At 42.1% G+C, this 23,315-nt stretch overlaps 1 protein-coding gene and 1 non-coding gene across 2 annotated transcripts in view; one reads left to right on the plus strand and one right to left on the minus strand.

Moving 5' to 3' along the window:
• The window catches only part of DNER (delta/notch like EGF repeat containing), a 362,737-nt gene that overhangs the window by 105,419 nt on the left and 234,003 nt on the right, over positions 1-23,315 (plus strand). Inside the window, exons 2-3 of the mRNA XM_012434038.3 lie at positions 17,528-17,830; positions 21,235-21,329. Of these exons, the coding sequence (XP_012289461.3) occupies positions 17,528-17,830; positions 21,235-21,329 (398 nt within the window). The remainder of the gene's footprint in view (positions 1-17,527; positions 17,831-21,234; positions 21,330-23,315) is intronic.
• On the minus strand, positions 2,515-2,575 carry LOC135273725 (U7 small nuclear RNA). The gene has a single exon (XR_010341536.1). It is a non-coding gene; the product is annotated as a U7 small nuclear RNA (small nuclear RNA).

The following is a 23,315-nucleotide window of genomic DNA, read 5'->3' on the forward strand; positions in this document are numbered from 1 at the left end:
GTCCTATATTTTCATCTAAAGCAGGAATCAACAAAGAGCCAGAGAGTGAACAGCTTAGGTGTCATGGGCCACATGTCTGTTGCAACTGCTCAACTGTGGGAAAGCAGCTCTGGACAGTGGATACACTGATGGGTGTGACTGTGCTCCAGAGAAACTTGGTTTATTAATATCGGGTGATGGCTACTGATGGGTGTGACTGTGGTCCAGAGAAACCTGGTTTATTAATATCGGGTGATGGCCCACATTTGGTCTGTGAGCTGTAATTTGTCAACCCCTGATTTAAAAGTTTTGAGATCGTATTTTTGACATGTTCATACAAAATCCCTCTGGAATTCATTGTGTGTATGGGTGTATGGTACAGGTTAGGTATTTATGTTAGCCCCAGGATCAGCAATTAGCAATTATTCAAGTATCACTTACTAAAAAGTTGATCCTTCCTATATTACTTTTTTTTTTTTTTTTTTTTTAAGACAGTGTCTTGTTCTGTTGCCCAGGCTGGAGTGCAGTGGTGCGATCTCGGCTCATGGATCCCTGCAACCTCTGCCTCCTGGGGGCAAGCGATTCTTTTGCCTTAGCCTCCTGAGTAGCTGGGATTACAGGCGTGCACCATGACGCCTGGCTAATTTTTATATTTTTAGTAGAGACAGGATTTCACCATCTTGGTCAGGCTGGTCTCGAAGTCCTGACCTCATGATGTACCCACCTTGGCCTCCCAAAGTGCTGGGATTACAAGCGTGAGCTACGGTGCCTGACCCCCCCTTTTTTTTTTTTTAAGACAGAGTCTCACTCTGTCACCCAGGCCAGAGTGGAGGGGTGTGATCTCCGATCACTGCAACCTCTGCCTCCTAGTTTCAAGCAATTCTTCTGCCTCAGCCTCCCGAGTACCTGGGATTATATACGTGCACCACCATGTCCAGCTAATTTTGTATTTTTAGTAGAGACCGGGTTTCACCATATTGGCCAGGCTGGTCTTGAACTCCTGGGCCCACGTGATTCACCTGCCTCAGCCTTGCAAAATTCTGAGATTACAGGCGTGAGCCACTACTCCCATCCTTCCTACACTAATTTGCCTTCCCTGTTATATTCTAAGTTTCTTTACATGGCAAATATCTGTGCTGTCTCTTCCGAAACATTGTTCAATGTAGTTATAGATTTGTAATACATTTTTACTGCCGGTGGGGAAATATGTGTTTATTCTTCTTCAAATTATCTTGGAAATATTTTGTCCTTTCATCTCACGTTTGTGTTTTGGATCAATTTGATAAGTTAGACAACAAAAAGGGAGCATGGGATTTTGATTGGAATTATATTGTTCTACCTGGATTAGTATTCTCATTATGTTGCTAGCTGAGGGACCATGGACAAGTTATTCAGTCTCTGAGCCTCAGAGATAATATGCAGATAACAGTACCTGCCTCACAGGGTGATAGTGAAGATTAAGTGGATTAATATAGGGAGCACGATGAGAACCATGCCAGATATAGCATACGCACTCAGAAATCTTAGCTATTAATATCTTTAGTAGAAGTCTTCTTATCAAAGGTATCAGGACAGTTAATCAGGTCAGTTAATTAAAAAAGTTGTGGGAAATTATAAAAAAGTTTTAGATCTACTTTAAACATCTTTTTTTTAGTCTTAAATGCATAAATATATATTCATGCAGGAGTGGGAAAGGTTTTGTTGACCCTTTATCCACAGTTCCACGTGCTGATGGTGGCCTATTTCCTGGTATAGTTTGTAATTTTTTTTACCGTGTGCTTATTATGATAAGGGTCTGTGTGTGCACATGCATGTGTATGAGTCACGTGTCCTGTATTGTGAAAAGTGTCACTCCACTACCATACTGATCCTAAACATGTTTTTTTTTTGTTCTTTTTTTTTTTTTTCCAGATAGAGTTTAGCTCTTGTCACCTAGAATGGAGTGCAATGGTGCAATCTCGGCTCACTGCAACTTTCGCCTCCTAGGTTCAAGTGGTTCTCCTGCCTCAGCTTCCCTGAGTAGCTGGGATTACAGGTGTACACCACCATGCCCAGCTAATTTTTGCATTTTTAGTAGAGACGGGGTTTCACCATGTTGGCCAGGCTGGTCTCGAACTCCTGACCTCTGGTGATTCGCTTGCCTTGGCCTCCCAAAGTTCTGGAATTACAGGCATGAGCCACTGCGCCCAGCCCTAAACACGTTCTTAATGTTAATTTTTGGTTTAGGATGTCCACATGAAGGAGATGTTGTTAAGCACAGGGGACATTCATGTGGGAGGTTTTAATTATTCATGGGAAATCTTTTTTTTTTTTTTTTTAATCCAAAGACTGTAGAGATGTCAGTTTTTCTGCTGTTACTCCAGGCCTGCAGGTAGATTTATCTAGTGTCCCTTCTGCCCTCTCTAATCAGACAGGAGGCTCTAAGAGGCTTCATGTGTGGGCTCAGTGATGGTTGCCTCTCTTTTCCTGTGCTCAAGGCCCCATTTCCCATCCCCATTTGATTGTGTGTGTGTGTGTGTGTGTGTGTGTGTGTGTGTGAGCTTCCTGTAAAAACCAGAAAGCCTGGTAGACAGATTCTAAAAGAGCTGGAACACTACTATGTGATTTTTAGAACCCCAGTTCCCAGAACCGCAGATCTTATTTGCAGCTCTGTAACCTGTGTGGTCAATGCAGTGTAATTATGTGCTAAGTTCTCTGGTTGTGAATTTTCTTATCATTCCTGAAACTTGAGGATTCCCCTTTTCTTTTTTTTTTTATTGTACTATATGTTCTGGGGTGCATGTGCAGATCTTGCAGGATTGTTGCATAGGTACATACATGGCAAGGTGGTTTGCTGCCTCCATGCCCCCATCACCTATAGCTGGCATTTCTCCCCATGTTATCCCTCCCCAACCTCCTCACACCCTGCTGTCCCTCCCTTAGTACCCCCTCCAACAGACCCCAGTGTGTGATGCTCCCCTCCCTGCGCTCATCTGTTCTCATTGTTCAATACCCTCCTATGAGTGACAACATGTGGTATTCGGTTTTCTGTTCTTGTGCTAGTTTGCTGAGAATGATGGTTTCCAGATTCATCCATGTCCTTATAAAGAACATGAACTCAGAGGATTCCCCTTTTCTTTCACCCCTTTTTAGGATTCCCCTTTTCTTTCACCCCTTTTTAAAGCTTACTTCGGTTGAAAGCATTTTTAATTTTATCTAATATTCTTTCACTGGAGAAAGGCCTGGCCGTCAGTTCAATCTTATAATTAAAATCCTGAATAGTGAAATTTTCCATCTAATTTTTTATTGTATGGATGCCTATGGCATTTGCATATGCAAGGTAAGTCATGGTGTCTGTAATCTCTTTTTTTGAGACATGGTCTTGCTCTGTCACCCAGGCTGAAGTGCAGTGGTGCGATCTCGGCTCACTGCAAACTCTACCTCCCGGGTTCAAGCAATTCTCCCTCATCAGACCCCCAAGTAGCTGGGACCACAGGTGTCTGCCACCATGCCCAGCTAGTTTTTGCATTTTTTTGGGTAGAGATAGAGTTTTGCCATGTTTCCCAGGCTGGCATGGTGTCTATAAGCTTTATACACTAACAATTCACATAGTTCAACACGACAAGCATTATTAAATGGGATTGGTTTCATCAACATTCTAAAACAGTTCAGAGGATGCTCTGTGCTCAAAAATTGTTTGCTTGAAAGCCATTAATTCTATATGGTTATACTTTTCTGACAGTTTTCCCAGTGGGTTCTTCTAGCCTTCTAATTTTATGCCTTAATTGGATATGCTAAATATTTGCATTTTAAAAGAGATAATTTGAATGATCAGTATTGTAGAGTGTCTTCAGAGCTATAGTACCTTTGTCATACTGCTTCGTTAGATACAATCATACAGGTGTCAGGTCTCTATCAATTTCAGGTTTAGCTTGTCCTGGTGGAGGTAAGCTTTCTGTGTCTTGAAACACAATGCACGGAAGTGCAGGTGGAATTCTCTTTCTTCTGCTTCTCTGCATAGCTGTCCCGTGTCCACAGAGCTGCGGAATTAAAGGTGGTGGTGGGTTTCTGCCCTCGTCTTTTTGCTTCCTGTCTGAACTCCTAAGCTGCAGAGACTTCTGTCTCTGTTATGACCATCCTTGTTTATCTGCTTCACAGTCCATGACTGTTTCTAGTTGGTAGGGCTTTTACGGTTTACCTCTTCCACTTTTAGTCCTGTTTTTTTGTTCTTTTGTTCTTTGTTCTTTTTTTTTTTTTTTTTTTGAGACGGAGTTTCACTTTTGTTACCCAGGTTGGAGTGCAATGGCGCGATCTCGGCTCACCGCAACCTCCGCCTCCTGGGTTCAGGTAATTCTCCTGCCTCAGCCTCCTGAGTAGCTGGGATTACAGGCACGCGCCACCACGCCCAGCTAATTTTTTGTATTTTTAGTAGAGACGGGGTTTCACCATGTTGACCAGGATGGTCTTGATCTCTTGACCTCGTGATCCACCCGCCTCGGCCTCCCAAAGGGCTGGGATTACAGGCGTGAGCCACCGCGCCCGGCCCTATTTTTTCTTTTGTTTCTTCTGTCTTTCATAACTACAGAGGTCCTCTCAGCTTCCTCATGGGGCAAAAAAACCCAACAAAAACCCTGGCCTTTGAGCAGATTTGCTAGCCAATCAAAGATCTTTTAAATCTTGCAATGAGACAGTCTGAACACACATGCAATTTAGTGGTCTTTGGGTCTTGTTGATTTGAAAACAATTGGTACTGGAGATCCAGGGCCACCTGCTCTTTTGGTGGCTTGAATTTTTATTGATTTTCCTTTTTAGTTTTTTTCTTAGTGTAGCTGCTTATATGAAGCCTGCTGTATATAGAAGGCTTATCTCCAGATAAATGAGGTTGGATACCCAAAGACTTTAGATTTATCTGCAGAGCCACTGATTTTTGTCCCATTCCCGGGAGCAGATGGGTATTAAAATTAGAGCAGCTGTTTCCACGTAAGGTTAGAAAAGCTGAAAACAGAACTGAGGGAATTTTGTGTGCTTGCAGAGGGAAAAACACACATCAAAGTGGTCAATAGGCCAGGCCGGTACGCAAGAACACTTGGCACTAGACAGCTCAACCCAAAGGCTCCCCCCACCTTTCCTTAACAAGGTCACCCTGATTTTTCTGCCCTTGCAGTTTGCTTCACAGGCACCCATAGATTTCTCCCTCCAACTTTTCTTAAGGATCCCAGGCCACTGAGCCTAGCAGATACAGAAGAACGCTCTTCCTGGTAGGAAATGCTCTGAATAAAGAATGATCTAGAAAGCAATGTGGTCTCTTCTTTGTTTCAGACAAGAAATAGTTTTTGAGAACCTACTATGTGTCTGGTTTTCCAGCTCCCTGCTACCCCACGTTGGTGTCATTTGTTCTTTATTTTTTAAAATAAAGAACGTTTATTCTTTAAAAACATAGAGCATGTCATTTGTCCTATTTAAAAAAATAAAGAAATGAAAATGTTTAAAACGTTTGGGGTCCCTATCTTTGGGGTCCCAACAAAAGTGAAAAGTTCTTTTCAAAGTGCTACTTTGACTTCAGTTTCCACCCTTGGTTGACATGTTTCATTGGCTTTCTGGGTCTTCGAGGAGGAAGGGCAAATTCATTAGGCGGACACAGCGCCTGCTGAATTTTGGCATCTGCTGGCTCTCCCAGTCCCTGTGGCTTCATGTGGCCACTGTGCTGGGGCGAGAGTCACTCTGGAATCTGTGCACCACACTTGCCTGGGAGGGAAGTCAGGAAGGAACTTTATGGTTACTTTTTAGTAGAGGCAAGTTAGTTTCATCATCTTTGTTAAATGTAACAACCAACGAACAAAGAGTACATCAGATAATCTATACATGGTAGGTGGTCTAAAAACAATTTTCAAAAATTGCAAAGCACAAAATCTATACAGAAAAGTACTCAAAACAACTATGTACAGCTCAATGTATTATAAAATGAACACCTGTGCAGCCATCACCCAGATCAAGAGTGACAATGTTGCCTTCCAGCCACTTCCTGGTCCCCAACTCTCCTGGCTTCCCAAAGTTAACCACTCTTCTGACTTCTAGCATGGGTCACTTTTGCTGTTTTCAATCCTTACACAAGCGGAAAAAAAACATTGTGTTTGGGGAATCTGTTCTACTTGTAGTATAAGGCTATAGTTCTTTCTTCTCCATGGCTGTATAGTATTTTTTTTTTTTATCAGTATCCTATAACTGTTGTCATCCAGCTCATTAATATTCTTATAGTTAATGCTCTTTGTGTTCTGTTTATTAAATATTTGTTAAATATAATGTTGTATAGATATTCTCTTCTGTTATCTTTTTGAAGCTTAATTTTTTACCTTTCAATTGGATCTGCAATCCAATTGGAGCTTATTTTTGTATATGGTGTGAGAGAGGGAACAAGCTTCATTTTTTTTTCTCATTGGAAGTCAGTTTATTGAAAAGACCATACTTATCTCATGACTCTGTTCTAGAAGTCAGCTGTCCATGTGTGACCCTTTCAGTTTCTTGTCTCCCTGTTCCATTGGTCTATTTGTTCATCTTTCTGCCAATATCATGCTATTTTAATTACTATAGCTTTAAAATTCCTGCTTTCTAATAGAGGAAGCCCTCCCACATTGTTCTTATTCAAGAGTCTGTGCTGTTGGGGGCCATTTTACACAACTGCTGTGATTTCTGTTGCAGCAGCTTTGGATCTTGTAAGTTAAGGAAAATTTGGATCTTTGTAATATTGAGTTTTCTAATTCATGACTAGAATATTTCCCTTTTACAATTCTGTTTGTTGAGACCATACACTTTTAAAAATTGATTTATTACTAGGAATTTAATTTTTTTTCATTGTAAGCAGCACCTTTGAAAAAATTATCTTTGGTTTGTGGCTGATACATGGAGATGCAAAATAATTTTATTTTTTGGGAAAATTTGACCTTGCATGCAGCAAACTTGCTGAAGTTCCATATTTTAATAATTTATCCGTATGAACAATCCTATAGTCTGTAAACTGACAGCTTATTTTCTTACTGGATTCTTATACTTTCTTTCTGTTTTTGCCTCATTGCACTGTGTAGGACCTTTAGTGCAGTGTTTGATGGAAGTGGTATTAGCAAACATCCTTGCTTTCTTCTCAATTTCAGAAAGAAACGGTTCTACCTTTCACTAATAAGTATTATATTTGCTGAAGGCTTTTTGTAGATACCCTTTATCAGATAAAAGAAGTTTCTTTCTATTCCTAGTTTGCTGAAAGTCTTTGTTCTACGTAGATGTTAAATTTAGTCAAGTGTTTATTCTGCATTGGTTGAGATGATCATATGATCTTCACAGGAAGTTTAATTCCCAGTTTGCCTGCAGGCTTCTTTTCCTGAGTAGGGAAAGAGGCAGAAGTTGACATATTTCCTGTATTGATGGCACTGTTGTTTTGTAACAAAGAGTTTGATAGGATGTATGAGTGTCTCTGATGAGCGGCGAAACAAAAAATACGTGCACTGGAATTGTCCTGCGAGTTTTTGATTCAAGAAACTGGTCTTTGACTAAAAGTAAAAGGAAAAAAAAACACATTTCATTTGAGGCTGGTGTGCCTGTGTCAGTAAGTGCAGATGAATGCTTTCTCTTAGGACTTCGTTAAATATGGAAACTAAGGGACAAAGGGCAGGTCAGGTTTTTGAAGAACAATTCATTTAATTCTTGACATATCTGCAGCTGAGCTGGGCTTAGAGATTCATCACTATGAGTTATCACTATGTGTTAATCAGACTAAAGCAAAAGTACTGAGATTTCAAGGTAATTTCCAAATGCAGCATGTTTTAAAGAGACAGTACGAAAAAGTAGGGAAACAGTATGTAAGAGCTGATTTTTAATGGATTCATTTTATAGCCACATGTTTGAATTCTGTTTGTAATTTCCTTTTAGCCTACTTACAAATGTGACTCAACTCACACACAAAAATCGGGACAAGCTGGTTTCAAGAAAGCTGACTCAGAATTGAGGGGAATAATGGACTGCCTAAGTTAGTCTTGAAATAATTTTTTGAATTGATGTAGAGTTTCTAATACAGAAGTAAAGACATATCAAAACATGGAATGTGTATTTCACTAAGACACATAGTTCTTGATTCAGTAAGGCGAATGAGCATTTTTATTATTTGGATTTGGAAAAAAATTCTTGGGATGCATTTCTTGGCTGAGTCTACTACTGGCATAAGCACTATAGTGATTTTTTTTCATATCTTTATTCCTAGTGAGTAAGCAGTTGGTGTTGGAAGATAGTTGAAATCCTTATTGAAGGTGGGACAAATTTCTTTTTGAGACAAAAATACTGTGACAGTTGGACCCCAACATTGTTCATTTGCGTTTCAGAAATGACATTTACAACCTGTGCAATTTCTATTTTGGACATAGAAACACAGTATTAAGAACTTAAAGGCCTTTAGAACTCTCTAGGCCCATCCCTTCCTTTTATAGTTGAGGGTGCTGAGCCCCAGGAGGCTTTCTTGCCTTGCCCAAAATCACCTGCAAATGAGACTGGAACCCCAGTCTTTCTCTGCCCTGTCATGGTGCCTCCAGGTGGCAATTGTTCATTCTTGTTTCTCTAGTAACCCTGAGCTCTAAATTCTGGAGTCATCTTTGTTGCAGTCCCCCTCTCCAGTTGGCAGACACAAATGCTCTCCTGCTATTTCAGTATCCCCTTAGTCTGTGTGAACTTTCCCTGTCCACCATCTTCCATGGGTCCACCTAGTTCTATAATTAGCCTTGGCATGGGCTGCTCATCATTCATCTCTATTTAGTTCAGCTGATGGATGGAAAGGTAGATGGAGGATTTCCATATTTCTTCCAGTGAAGGAAAGGTGGGAGTATGACCTTCATTGTGGTCTTGCTTCTAGGTAGACTGTCTAGATGAGCATTCTTTGCATAGGGCCAACATTTATTCTGCAACCTTCCTGCACATAATTGTGATTAAAAGACTATCTGGTCCTTTAAGTTGTTTTGCAAAAGGTCCTTCTGTTATTTAATCACTTGGTACACACCAAGAGTTGCGTGGGGGGAGAAAATAGATGTTATTGCTATCAAACTCGTATGGCCTTGTTCAAGATAGTTTTCTTTTTTGAAGTCTTTCCAGACGACCCCACCTACCTATTTTCTTTCTTTTGTGAACCCCAAAGTCTGTACTGTCTAGATCAGATATTGGAAAACTAAAGGGCCAGATAACAAATACCATGTAGACTTTGTGGGCCAGGTGGCCTCAGCTGTCAGTACTCAACTGCTGGTGGAGTGCAAAAGCAGTCAACACATAAACAGTTGGCCGTGGCTGTATTCCAATAAAGCTTTATTTACAAACACAAACTGGATTTGGCCTGTGGTTGTCATTTGCCAACCTCTAGTTTATACTAACAATTTCTAAATTTTGGTTTTGGGACCAGGTTCATCAGAATTCATCTGGCAAATGTTGAAAGATACAGGTTTCTAGGTTTCTCCTTTAGAGTTTCTGATTAACAGCCTGGAGCTGGGGTATCTGTGTTTAAAAAGTTTCTTGATTAATTCTGTTGCTCAGTCAAGTCACTGAAACAATGGCCCATTCTAGTTACCTGCTTCCCTTCTTCCCTCTTTCCTTTTCTATTTTCCTCTCTCCCTCCCTCCCTTCCATCCTCTCTTAAATATATTTACAAATAAATACATAACATTTTATTTATGTTTAAGATAATATAAAATGGCATGACTCTATAGATTGCTCCTTTTGTAGATTGCTTTTTATTTCTTTGCCCTTTTTATTGAGACATTTATCTTATGCTGATCCTAAAAATTTTTTCTATAGTAAGGGATTTAGTCCTTTGTAGAATGTTGTACATTTCTTCCTTCATGATGGTGTTGCCTTTAAATTTATTTATGCAGTTGTATGGATTAAAAATAATTTTGATGGAGTGAAATGCACTGTTCCTTTAAGGCAGTGGTCTCAATCAGAGATGATCTTTCCCCCGGGGATGCTAGCAATGTTTTTGGTTGACATAACTTGGAAGGAGGGATTCTACTGGCATCTAGTAAGTAAGGATGCAGAACACTGCTAAACATCCTGCTACAGAGCAGCCCCCCATGACAAAAAATTATCCAGTTCAAAGTGTCAAAAGCACCACGGTTGAGAAACCCTGCTTTAAGGCTATCGTTTTTGTTCTTTGTTTAATAACACACTCCCTCTTCCTATAATACTAATATCTCTATGCAAATCTGTATTAAAACTTTAAAAATTGATTCTGCCACTCAGACAAATTACTAACATAATAGTCCATTTTACTTCCTTGTTAACACCATACACAAATTCCTTGTTCTTTCCCTTCTTTGCCTCTATCTTCTTCCCCACCCCAGTATAAGTATCACGAGTCCCCCGTGTCCCCTCTGTGGCCAACATGGTGCTAGGTCATAAAATGTCCCCGGACCCCTGCCCAGTATTTGTAAGTTCTCCTCTGGGGCTTTGTCGCATTTGGTTTCTTCAAGCACCTTCTCGTTCCCCAGGATGCCTTTGCCCACTTAGCATGGGTATAAGTGAGGGAGGGACTGATCTCTGGTCAGCTCGGTTCTTCTCTGGACCCTCTGAAAACTGCCAATGCAAGCTTAGTGGCCGTCAATAGAATCCTAAGTCTTCAAGCTGGAGGAGGCAGTGCAAGGTGCGACCCCAGCTCTTCCCTTAATGCATGGGGGTGTGTGTCCAGAGCAGGTGAGCAACTTGTCCCACCCATCTGTGCAGAACAGGGCCAACACCTGGGCGCGGTTTGCTCAGCTGCCTCTATTTCCCATTGGAAAACTCCTAGACACCTCTTCTTGTTGGAAGCATCCAGAATTGCTGTCTTGGTTTTGCCAAACCTGCCACTATCATTCTAAAAGAGACATCCCGAGACCTGCTCATAATCTCATATCCTGTTTGCAGTGATCAAATCCATTCTCTCCTTCAGCATTAAAGAAATTTAAGGTAGTTTCATATAAAGGTGTTGGGGTGGATAACCTCATTCAAACAAAGGATCCTAACAGCTGACATGCGTAGCAGCAGGGCATGCAATTGACGAGCTGACTGCTCAGGGCAAGTCCAAGTTAACATCTCTGACTCTTCTATTGGACTGTGAGCTTTTTGAGGGCCAGGTAGGGCTTTATTCATCTTCCTGACCCCTCTTCGAGGCATCCTGCCTGGCACATCATAGGTGCTTGATAAATGTCACATGAATTGCTGATTGACCATATTGAGTTTTCTGTAAAAGTACAGAATAGGCAGGACTGAAGCCCATACATTCTCTAGACTAGTATGGAAGGGAAGATAGTTACCTGTGCATCTCCCCAGGCCCCACCATCATCCAGGTAATGCTGATGCAGGTGTCCACACTTCGAAGCAACCCTATTAGCTTTGACTTACTATATCTGATGACCCTATCAATGGGCCTCTTTCATGCCTTTTAAAGTTGACATTTCATCCTTCTGTTTGTATGTTGCAGAGGACATGGAAATTGCCAGAAACATGGGTAGCAGAGAGTTTAAGGAAGTAAAACAGGCCATGGTTAAAGTGTCACCCTGCTACTGCCTTTGAATCACAAGTCCCAGGAGAGGCTGGCACCTTTGCTCAGGTGTGTCCTCCCATTTTACTCAGTCCATTGCCCCATAACTGTTCTTGGTTAGAGTAGACATTATTTGACACAGGTGAAAAGTCTAAAATAAAATGTGGAAAATAGCTTCAGTTTAGTTCTATGATGTGAAAAAATGCGGCTTGAGCAGATGAATTGATCTGATGCAGCAAGCACACAGCATTTAATAAATGGGCCTGTTGGTTAACTGTAAGCAGAAGACCATTAACCCATGGGCTTTCTCTTTCCTCTCTATTATAGCTGGTATTACAAAGGCTTAATCATTTTTCCCCATCGTTACAGTCTAGAAATTATAGCTCTGAAAATATCATGTCTCCAATTTTATGCATTCCCAAAGTTAGGTCTATTAATTCTGATATTTTGCCTCATTATTATGCATTTTGGCAGTTTGGTTATTACCTGCTTCTAGTTCAGATTTAATGGGACGCAAGAGCAGAAGTGACCTCTGCAACAAGACCTTTTCCTTAATGAGATAAAATACAAATACGAACTTAAAAAAAGTCTTGACTGTGTACTGAGACACAGGACTTAACGATAAATATTTATGATTTGCTTTAAAAGTGAATGATTGCATCTTATCTTATATATGCTGTTATGAATTGAAACAGATAGCTTTCCAAAAAAATAAAACTAGTCTGAAGTGTTAGAGAAAATAATGGCAGAAAGCCGCCATTGTTAATGAAACAACTAAAATACATGCCAAGGAAGTAGCATTAGGATAGATTATTTTTAAAAAGGGTCCAATGACCCTGCAATGCATTTAATTCTCTGCCTTGTACCCCTGTGTGTGTGCATGTGTGTGCATGTGCATGTGTGTGTGCATGCATGTGTGCATGCAAGCTTGTGTGTGTCCATTTGTGCGCGTGTGTATGTGTGCATATGTGTGTGTATATGTGTGTGCATGCACATGTTCATGTATGTATGTGTGCATGCAGATGTGCGTGCACGTGTGTGTCTGCATGTGTCTGCATGTGCATTTGTGTGCATGTGCATGTGTGTGTGCATGTGTGTGCATGCGCATTCCATCACTTTATCCACTGTTTTGAATCCCTTTAGAAATTTATACAAATGACTGTTTAATTGTTAGCTTTTGTCCTCTCTTCTTCACTAAGCATGTTTCTCCTGGTCTTCCATGTCAATCATTCTTTCTTTCATCCTATATGTTGTTTGTGCATTCCTCCCATCTATGAAGCTCAGACAGAGCACTTAGGGTATTATTGATTCTCATCATGTTTTCTTTCTGGCCCTTTATCCCCTTACCTGGCGGGACTGAGTCCTAGATGTAACAAATTGAGCACTGCCATGGGACCTGCCATTTGCCACCCAGCTCCGTCTACCAGCACCTCTGACTCTGCCCACTGGGGTGAATGGCTTCATGAAATGGCTCACAGAGATGGTCCCTGAGGACCAGAGAAAGGTGGCTTGGCTCGCTGTGTTGAAAGCCACTTGTGAAGTGGGTCTGCAGTCTTCCTGCCCTCATCAAGGCTGAGGCTGCAGGTTGTGCTGGCTCTGTCTTACCTCTCAGATTGACAGAGCTTTTACTACTTTTAAAGCATATTTAAAGTTATTTAATCACTTTACAACACCACAGTGGGACACGTAAGGCTCCCTCATGACTTATGTTCTGAAGACCTGAGACTGGGCCTTGGAGAATCCTGATTGCATTTCACAAAGCAGTATACTTCACAGGCTCTGGCAGCTGCTTGTATATAACATCATTCACATTCATTCACTCACTGATTCATTCATGCATGCATGCATTCATTCATTCACTAAATGTTTATCCAGCAGCTCCCATGTGCTGGGCACTGTTCTGGGGCTGTGGATACACAAATAAATTAAACTGAAAAAAGAAATCTGACCTCAAAAAGCCTGCATTCTAGTGGGGGAAGAAAAATAATGAATATATTAAATAATTTAAAATTTATGTGAGAAGACGATGGATATTTTAGAAAAAAATAAAGCAAGGAAAGAAGAGTCAAACCTCAGCATCGCGCAATACACCCAGGTAACAAACCTTCACATGTTCCCCCCGAATTTAAAATAAACATTGAAAAAATAAAAAAAAGAGGAGTTGACATTGCCAGAGGGTGGACCCCTTGCTCTGTTAAACAGGGTCCTTGTCAGAAGATGGCATTGGAACAAAGACTCAAAGGTGGCTTGGGAGCAGCCTTGAGACGCAAGGGCATTCCAGGCAGAGGGAACAGCTGATGCAAAGGCCCTGTGGCAGGAGAGTGTCTGGAGCATTGGAGGAGCAGTGAGCAAGCCAGTGTGTGTGGAGCCAGAGGGGGAGGTCAGGGGCAGGAGGTGAGGTCAGGGAGACCGAGGCAGACACCTCACAGAGTGCCTGTAAAACTTAGTGAATACAGGCTGGGCACAGTGGCTCACGTCTGTAATCCCAGTACTTTGGGAGGCCAAGCAATATCACCTGAGGTCAGGAGTTTGTGACCAGCCTGGCCAACATGGTGAAACCCCGTCTCTACTAAAAATACAAAAATTAGCCAGGTGTGGTGGTGGGTGCCTATAATCCAAGCTACTTGGGAGGCTGAGACACAAAAATTGCTTGTACCCAGCAGACAGAGGCTGTAATGAGCCAAGATCACACCACTGCACTCTAGCCTGGGCAACAAAACTCAAAAAAAAAATTAGTGAATTCTTTGGCTTTTATTCTGGGTAAAAGTCATTTGTGTAACATTGCTAAGCTTCCATTGTAAAATTAGAATAACTATACAACTGTACTTACCAGAGAGGGTAGTTGTAAGGATGCCCTAACGTAAGAAATGTAAAATGCCTAACGGAATGGCAGGCGGGCAGGTGAGTATTGTGAATGGCAGGTAGGAGTAGGTGCTTTTAGTGCTTGTACTAGCTTACTAGATATAAACTCCCTAAGGACAGGTTTAGTTTCTTTCTTTTTTTTATTTAGTAGCATTTTATACCCAGATCTGGCACAGTTCCGGTTAAAGTAAGCCCTCAATCAGTGTTTATTGAGTATCACCATTATCATACATGTTTCTAAAAAAAAAAAAATTCAAGGCAGCTTTAACTGATCTAATTTAATACCTACTTGTTTTCTATCGCTTACAAAGATATAACCCTTACTTTTTGGCTTCTCTATGGGATTTTTTTTTGGCATGACAATAACATAATATCAAAGTTGTGGTGCTGTGTTGTAGAAAGAACTCTCGGCTGGAAATCAGAAGACGTGTCTCCTAGTATAGTAGCTGTGAGAGGTCATTGGCTCCTCCGCCTTTTTTTTTTTTTTTGATATGTAGTCTTGTTCTGTTGCCCAGGCTGGAGTGCGGTGGTGCAATCTTGGCTCACTACAACCTCCGCCTCCTGGGTTCAAGCGATTGTCCTGCCTTAGCCTCTTGAGTAGCTGGGATTACAGGTGCCTGCCACCGCACTCGGCTAATTTTTGTATTTTTAGTAGCAACGAGGTTTCGCCATGTCGTCCAGGCTGGTCTTGAACTCCTGCACTCAGGCGATCCGCTAGCCTTGGCCTCTGAAAGTGCTGGGATTACAGGTACAAACCACTGCGTCCGGCCCTCTGCCCTTCTTTTTCTCAGAAGTGATGTGGGTTCAGAAATCCTTCTCCATTTTAGTGTTGGTGTGAAGAGAAGCCACTCTATGGAGTGTTCTTTGAAAACTCTAAACGGCTGTCTTGGGGGAGGGTAGACGTGGTGCCTGTTTCCGTGGGAAGGGTGTGTGCGTGCGACTGATTCTCTGAATGAATGTGGACTTCTGCTGTGCTTGCTGCCTTTCGAGGAGGCCCTTGCCTCTCTGAGGACTGGCAGTTGTCAGCTGGGGGCTGTGGCAATGGAGCCGAAGCTGTGACGCCTCTCAGGCCACCAGATAGGTGGTGCTTGCCTCAGTCATGTCATTCTCTAAGCCGCAAGTTTGGCCTTTCAGAATTAACTTTTGTATTGATCCCTTGTGGTTTAAATATATTTTTCCCTTCTTAAAGCATGTATTAAAATTCTTATTTGTGACTAGATCCACCTCAGGTATTTTAAAAGTTGATTTCAGAAACACGCTTCGAATGTCTCCTTTGTTCAAGTGAATAAAATTCTTCTTGTTGCATAATTCTTGAGGTGACGCCCATTCCACAAGGCCTCCCTAAAAATAAATCAGAAACAAGATAACAACATCGTGGCTAAACAAGAAGTTCACGTCCCTCCCTTATCACACGTTGCTTTCCAAATGTTGATCCATCTATCTGTCTACTTTTCCAACATTTTTTTAAAACTCCCATCATACAGCCTATGTTCCTCGACAGGCTGTGAACAGAGCAGTGAACACAGTAGATAAAAATCCCTGCATTCATGCAGCTCACATTTTTTTGTAGGAGAGAGGTAAAAAAGGGATTACTTTAGATCTCACAGTGAGGGAAGGCTTCTCCTAGAAGGTAGCATTTGAGCAGAGAATGGAATGAAATGAGGAAGAGAGCCATGCAACGTCTGGAGAAAAAATGTTCCAGGCAGGGGGCCCAGCAGGTGCAAAGGTCCTGAGGTGGGCATAAACTTGGTATAGTCCGGGGACAGAAACAGGGTGAGGACGGGAGACTGCAAAGGGAAGAAAAAGGTTTGTGGGAGGAGAGGAAAGGGCCTGATCAAAGAGCTTTGTCTGCGGAAGAAGGAGTTTGGATTTTACTTTGAGTTGATAGATTGTAAATATTGTAAATTAATTATTGACAGTTTAAATATTCTCTTCAGGTACAAATCTATTGACTGTCATCTGAGATTCTGTGAAGGAATTGCCAAGTGATAGCATAGAAATAAGGTGGGATTTTTGAAGCTTCATTTGATTCAATTCCAAATCCCTTAATATTCCGTAAGGAGTTTGTTGGAAGTTGCTTGATGGGAATAATTAGCAGAAGGACTAGCCGTTTTACCACGCAGAATTCTATCCATGTATGTTTTAGTGTGTGAACTCATTTTAACAAGAGACCGAGGGTCCCATTGCTCTGTCATTTATTCTGTACTGAATTCTATTTTGCAGTCAGCCCTGAGAAGCCAGGAGTATATCAGCTAGAGATCTAATTTTCTCTTTATCACGGAAACTAATCGTAATTGAATAGGTGCTGAGAACATGTCTGAACCCTTGTGCTATCTCAGGAGGAGCAGGTGATTTTTTCACATCATTTTGGTAGCGTGTCTCTAACTACCCACACATGGCCATTCAGAGGTCAACAGCAAAGGACTCTGAAATAAACACTTTTCCCAGACCATGAACACAATTTAAACACATATAACTGAGTTCTTCCATCTGGCGAGGGAAGGGGTCACATTTCTCTGTAGGCACCCTCCAAAATAATGGGATAAAAAATATCATAAAATTCTGCTTACGTCCCCACCACAGTCTCTTCTAGCTAGCAATTGTCATGCAAATGGATCATTTTGGAAGCCTTTAATTAAATAGTATAGTATCACCTTAAAAAGGATTGTTGATCAGTGAGGAAATTGAGAGACGTCGGTGAGCACATCTGCAGGGCAGATGAATTGGGCAGTCTTTTTTCATGAGGAAACCTTGCAAAGGTCCAGAATGTAGAAAAGGAGATGCCAATTTAGATTCCTAATATCATTTGACAGCTAAAAATGTCAAAGTTTGCTATCTTCCTAATGAGTTTCAACTATTTTTTTTGCCCTAGAAAATTCCTGTAAATAATGGGTTCCTGAAATCAACACAATTGGGCGTTCTGGGTTTTGAGGAGGCTGCTCTCCGCTTTGTATTTTCTTTCCGGGAGCCTCTTATCTGTGGTAAGGTTAATGCTGGGATGACCTTGGTGAACATCTCCTCCCCCGTAACAGCACAAGTAGTTAAGGCGTATATTCCACGGGAAGAGCGTTTCCATTAGAGCAGTCGCTCTGAGACACAGAGCTAATTTCCCAGCGATGGCACCACTTTTCTTATGAGGGAATAATTGACCCATTTATGGTCTCGTTTCAGCTTGTTGCAGATCCTTGTGCCAGCAACCCTTGTCACCATGGCAACTGTAGCAGCAGCAGCAGCAGCGATGGCTACCTCTGCATTTGCAATGAAGGCTATGAAGGTCCCAACTGTGAACAGGCGCTTCCCAGTCTCCCAGCCACTGGCTGGACCGAATCCACCGCACCCAGACAGCTTCAGCCTGTTCCTGCTACTCAGGAGCCTGACATGATCCTGCCCCGCTCTCAGGCAACAGTGACCCTGCCTACCTGGCAGCCGAAAACAGGGCAGAAAGTTGTAGAAATGAAATGGGATCAAGTGGAGGTGAGAATGTTATATCGTGTACATTTTTACATTAGAAACCAGAAATCTTTTTTTTTTTTTTAAATTGTATTTTAAGTTCTGTAGTACATGTGTAGATCTTGCAGGATTGTTGCATAGGTACACACCTGCCATGGTGGTTTGCTGTCTCCATCCCCCTGTCACCTACATCAGGCATTTCTCCCAATGTTACCTCCCCAACCTCCCCATCCCCCCAGCCCCTCCCCTGTCCTCCCACTCCCCAACAGGCCCCAGTGTGTGACGTTCCCCTCCCTGTGCTCATGTGTTCTTATTGTTCAACACCCACCTATGAGTGAGAACATGCGGTGTTTGGAGAAACCAGAAATCTTAAAATGATTCCAGGGGTTCTAGTATCAGCAATTAAAAATGAAAGAATTTTAAGTTAACTCATCAAGCAAAATATGTGCCTAAACTTATTCCTGTCTGCATTTGTGTGTACAATGGTTTTGTAAGTATAAAAAGAGTAAACCAAAAAAAAAAAAAAAATGAATACAATTTATTTTGGAATGGTATCCACATGTATTTCTGTGAGATAATCTTAGATTTTGGGGCAGACGACTCCGTGTAGAGTCGTGTAAAGGAACATGTCATAGGACCCTCCATTGTTGACCTAATTTTCCTTCTTGGGAGTGTGTCTTAGTCTGTTAAGGCTGCTATAACAAAAACGCCACAAACTGGGTGGCCTGTAAGAAACAAACAGTGTTAGTGCATTCTCGTGTGGCTATGAAGAAATACATGAGGCTGGGCAATTTATATAGAAAAGGGGTTCATTGGCTAATTGTTCTTCAGGCTGTACGTGAAGCATGGCACTAGCATCTGCTTCTGGTGAACGTCTTGAAGCTTACAATCGTGGCGAAAGGCAAAGGGGAGCCAGTGTGTCACATGGCGAGAGTGAGCGCAAGAGAGAGAAGGGAGAGGTCCCAGAAAACAATCCAATCTCATAAGGACTCACTTATGACCAAGAAGATGGTGCTAAGTCATTCATGAGGAATCCGCCCCCATGGCCCTAACATCTCCTACCGGGCTCCACCTCCCACATTGGAGATCACATTTCAATATGAGATTTGAAGACACACATCCAAACCATATCACAGACATTTATTTCTCACAGCTTTGGAGACTAGGAGGTCCAAGATCAAGGCAGATTCAGAGTCTGGAGAGGGCCTCCTTCACAGCCCGAGTCTTCTCACTGCAACCTCACATGGGGGAAGGTGCTATAGGGCTCTTTCTGGTGTTTTACAAGGACACTAATCTCATTTGCCAGGCCTGTGCTCTCCTGACCTAACCACCTCTCAAAGGTCCCATCTCTTAATAGCATCATCGTGGTGGTTAGGATTTCACTCATGAATTGAGGGGGTGCAAACATTCGACCACAGCAGAGTATTATGCCCAGTGATTTTTTTTGTTATTATTTAGGTTCTATTTTTGGTACCCTGAAGTATTTCAATGGGGTTTAGAAAAAAGAAGCTATCAATGACTTTTGAAATATTTTCAGAATGCATTATTCTGAAATGAATGACAAAGAAACATCCAAATTTAATTTATCTTGGCAACAGAAAATTCTATTTGTTGGAACTTCGCCTGTCTGAGTTTGAGTTTGGCTGTTTTATCTTCAAGCTCTTCAAAAGTCTCATTCTGAAGATTTTTCAGTAGACTCCTAGAAGTTGACATGAAATAAATTTGCTGGCTAGAAAAGCCGGGGAACAAATCCAAATCACGAGTTGGAAGTGACACTGGAAAGTGTAATTCCACTCCACATGCTATACTTTATATGTATGACATCCATGTAAACCTGTATTGGTATATTATTATTACAACTTTCATAGTTTAAATGAAAAAAAATAGATTTTTGCATAGCATGTATTAGAGTCAAGGAATGTGTCTAGAAATTTCCCTTATTGTTATAAAGGAGATAGCAGCATTTCTCCTTTTATTTTCTTAAGTAATTCTAACCAGTTGACCCACTTTTTTTTTTTTTCCATTACCACACAATTTATGAAGGCCATATCCAGACTGCAGGGCAATGCTTTTAGCCTACCTAAAAAACTGTGAACTTGTTCTGATTTCAGACTTTTAATAAATGCTTTGAAGTTGTGATGTTAATGCCTTTTTGCTGGATGACTCAGTTCTTGAATGTGAACTAGATTTGATTCAAGTTTATCAAGGAAGCGGCCTTTAGAAGAAAATTTCTCCCTAACCAGCCATTTCAATCTATTGATTTAAAGTCATGTTATTTTATAGTTGGTAAATGTAAAGAAGGAATGCCTCGTCTTCCTGTATCTTGTGTTATTTCTTAGGCTATTCATGAAGCAGGTTTAAAGTGCCAGAGGAAGACATGTTAATATGTATGTCTAACCTGACGGAAACCCAGAGGCATATTATTATCCCCTTTCCATGAAGTAATGATGCTTTGGAAACATAAAGTTATTTGGCGCCTTAGAGGCTTGGGTAACAGCTATCAGTTATACAATTTTAACAAGTTATTCTCACATCTTTGAATATCAGTGGTGAGCTTTGTCCGTAGAGTTTGATTGTAGGACATTCTGGAAAATAAGTTTGAAGTGAGGGCTATGGAGTAAAATTGCTGAGAGTTTCTGTATTGTTCTCAATTAATTCTGTGATGGTGAATACTTTTAATACGTCTTCATTTTAGCTGACACGGGGGAGGACAGTAATTGTGGCATGAGGACTAAGTGCGTAAATAGGTCGGGAGTATCTCACTGGACATAGCTCAAGGTTGTTTGCAATCTGCTTTTTCATAAGCACAGTCCTCCCCCACCAATTGAACTTTTTTTTTTTTAAATACACATCAATATAATATTTTGGGAAATAACTTAAAAGTGAAGGTATAGCCTACAAGGAACAAGAAAGGCAGCGTTCAAGCTCCCGAGCCTCAGCAAGTGCTCCAGGGACCCATCAGCACAGAGAAGAGTCATCACACCTGATAACTTCATGCCCTCTGCAAGTTGAAGGCTGGCTTGCCTAGTCATTAGGCTTTTACCTGCTGTTCGTAAGTTAGTCCTTGGAGTCTGCCTCCTGGTTACCATCAGGTTAAGCATAGGGCAAGGGCCAATGACTGCTTGTTAAATGAATGGAAAAAGAGCAGGGAGTGACATCTCTTTCCTTTCCTGCAATATCCTACTGATCAGTTTTAATAATCCCTGGAATTTGTAGATTGCTCTCAGGGAAGCTGTTCTATTTCAGAAAATCAAGTGGCAAAGGCTTCATTTTCTTCTGAGTTTGTAAGGTTTCACTTCTTCATCTCCTGTGTAGCCCCATCCCCGCATCATCAAAAGGGATGAAGGAAATCAGCATGGGATTTTGCTTTGTCTTATTATTTTATACCGTAATCAACCCCAATAACATGCCTTCTTTTTCCTTCCCAGGTGATCCCAGATGTTGCCTGTGGGAATGCCAGCTCTAACAGCTCTGCAGGTGGCCGCCTGGTATCCTTTGAAGTGCCACAGAACACCTCAGTCAAGTAAGAAAATTCTTAATTAAAACTGTGAAGAGTGATGCTATGACCTGTTTGTGGGGTTGTGTCCATCCATGGACCTGGTGTGTAAGTGGCCAGTCAAGTGAGGATCGTGAACGGATTCCATGGGTAGATGTGGCCTCTGCCATTTGCAAACTAGAGGAAGCGACTTCGGAGGAGGTGACAGTGAGGTTCATCAGGCTGGAGACGTGGAATTGAGAAATTGGACTGGATGAGTCTGGTGTGAGGCGACAAACCATGAGGCCTTAGATAAGATCCCAGCCAGATTCCTTGTCTCCCAAATGCCTCTGCTTCCCAAATTATTGGCCTCTTAAGATTTTAATGGAACATCAGTTACATTCAGATGCATAATTTACCCCAAATTTAAAATCTACATATTATGATTTTATCTTTATTTTTTATTTTCTACAATTTTCTCTTTAAAAGCAAGCAGACGAGAAGAGTGTTTTGTTTTAAATTCAAGCTCTTTCAAATGACAGGGTCCATTGCCACCGGTGGGGAAGAGGGAGAGGCAGAAGGAAGCAGGGCGGGCTGACACCTGATGTGTGCAGTGCTTCACGTGAGACTCAAGTCAGCAGGTGCCCAGGAGCACAAAGCTGGGGATGGGGATGGGCCAGTATTAGGGTGCCCCAGGCCGGCTGAAAATCTCCCACTGCCCATTCTTCTCTGTTGCCGTTAACTGGCGCCCTCCCCACACTTCCCATGCAACCTAAGGGGCATTTGCTGTTCAGTCTTTGGGGATTTTTAGAAGACTGGGAACATGTGTCCTCGTTAACCAGTTTGATGCCCTTTTAAGGGGCCTGTGGGCACTATAGCCCTCTTCCATGTATCCATGTCCATTTTTGTCTACCTGGCTTTCTAAACAATGCAGTCCCCGAACACGTTTGGAAGAGGAACTTCGTTACATTGCTCCTGCACCCTGGTTCCCCTGGCCTTGAACTCACTCTGGCAGGGCTCCTTGGGCTCAGGAGGAACACCCCACGGGAGAGGAGGGAGAGGTGGAGTCTGAGGCAGCTTCGAGCTCTACCAGCAGGGGGACCCCGGTCCTAAGTGTTTCTTTCACAGCTCAAACTACAGCTGAAACCCCCGCCATCCTGGGCTAGTTTTAGGAGCAGGATCTCCAGTTTCTTTTACTCTTATGAAAACATCTCTCAGCCCTTTCCTGTCCAGATTGTACTATCTTACCTTGATAAGCCTTTCTGAATGTTCTGGCCTTCTATCTCTTTAAATGCTTTTGTTTTTTTCCTTTCAACAAACCTGCCATTCTCTGAGACTCCCTTAGGCTGCAGAACCCGACAGAATTAGCAGAGTCTGACTTAGATTAAGTGAGATGGGAGTGCCGAACGGCCAACCTCTGGGCGCTGAATTCACCTGTGGGGGTTACTAGCTCCTTACGCTTTCATTTCCTCGTGAATGTAGTCACCAATCAAAGCTTTACTGAGCCCCTGCTGCACGCCAGGAGCTTGCTACTGTGCTCTTCTCCAGGAGCGCTGGGGAGAATGGGCAGCTGCTGGAATGTTGGGAAGGTGGTCAGGGGTCTCTGGGAAGACCCAGATATGTGGACTAGGAACGCATTTCCAAGGTGGAGAAGGAGACAAAGCTTGGGAGCTGAGAAAGAACTGGGTTAGGGAAGAACCGGTAGCTCCTAGTTGCTGAAGCATTGGGCTGTGGGGAGAAAGGCAAAGGGCAGCTGGGGTTCATGGGTCTTCTATGACATCCTATTCTGTGTGTGTGTGTGTGTGTGTGTGTGTGTGTGTGTGTGTGTGTGTTTTAACTGAAAATGAGCCAGGGGAGGCCTGAAGCATGGGGCGGTGGATTGTGTGATGGTGCGTGTGTGTGGGGGGTTTGGGGGGAGGGTGACACACTTTTGCAGCATAACTCAGGTGGCTATGTTGGGTTGCAGTCCACATTTATAACAAATGAAAGCAAAACTCTTTTTATATTGTGTGGCTATGGAAGGATTAGTCGAAG

The sequence above is a fragment of the Aotus nancymaae genome, unplaced genomic scaffold (genome assembly GCF_030222135.1).
Source record: "Aotus nancymaae isolate 86718 unplaced genomic scaffold, 86718_ANA_hifiasm-v0.15.2.pri h1tg000008l, whole genome shotgun sequence".
NCBI classification, from domain to species: Eukaryota; Metazoa; Chordata; class Mammalia; order Primates; family Aotidae; genus Aotus; species Aotus nancymaae.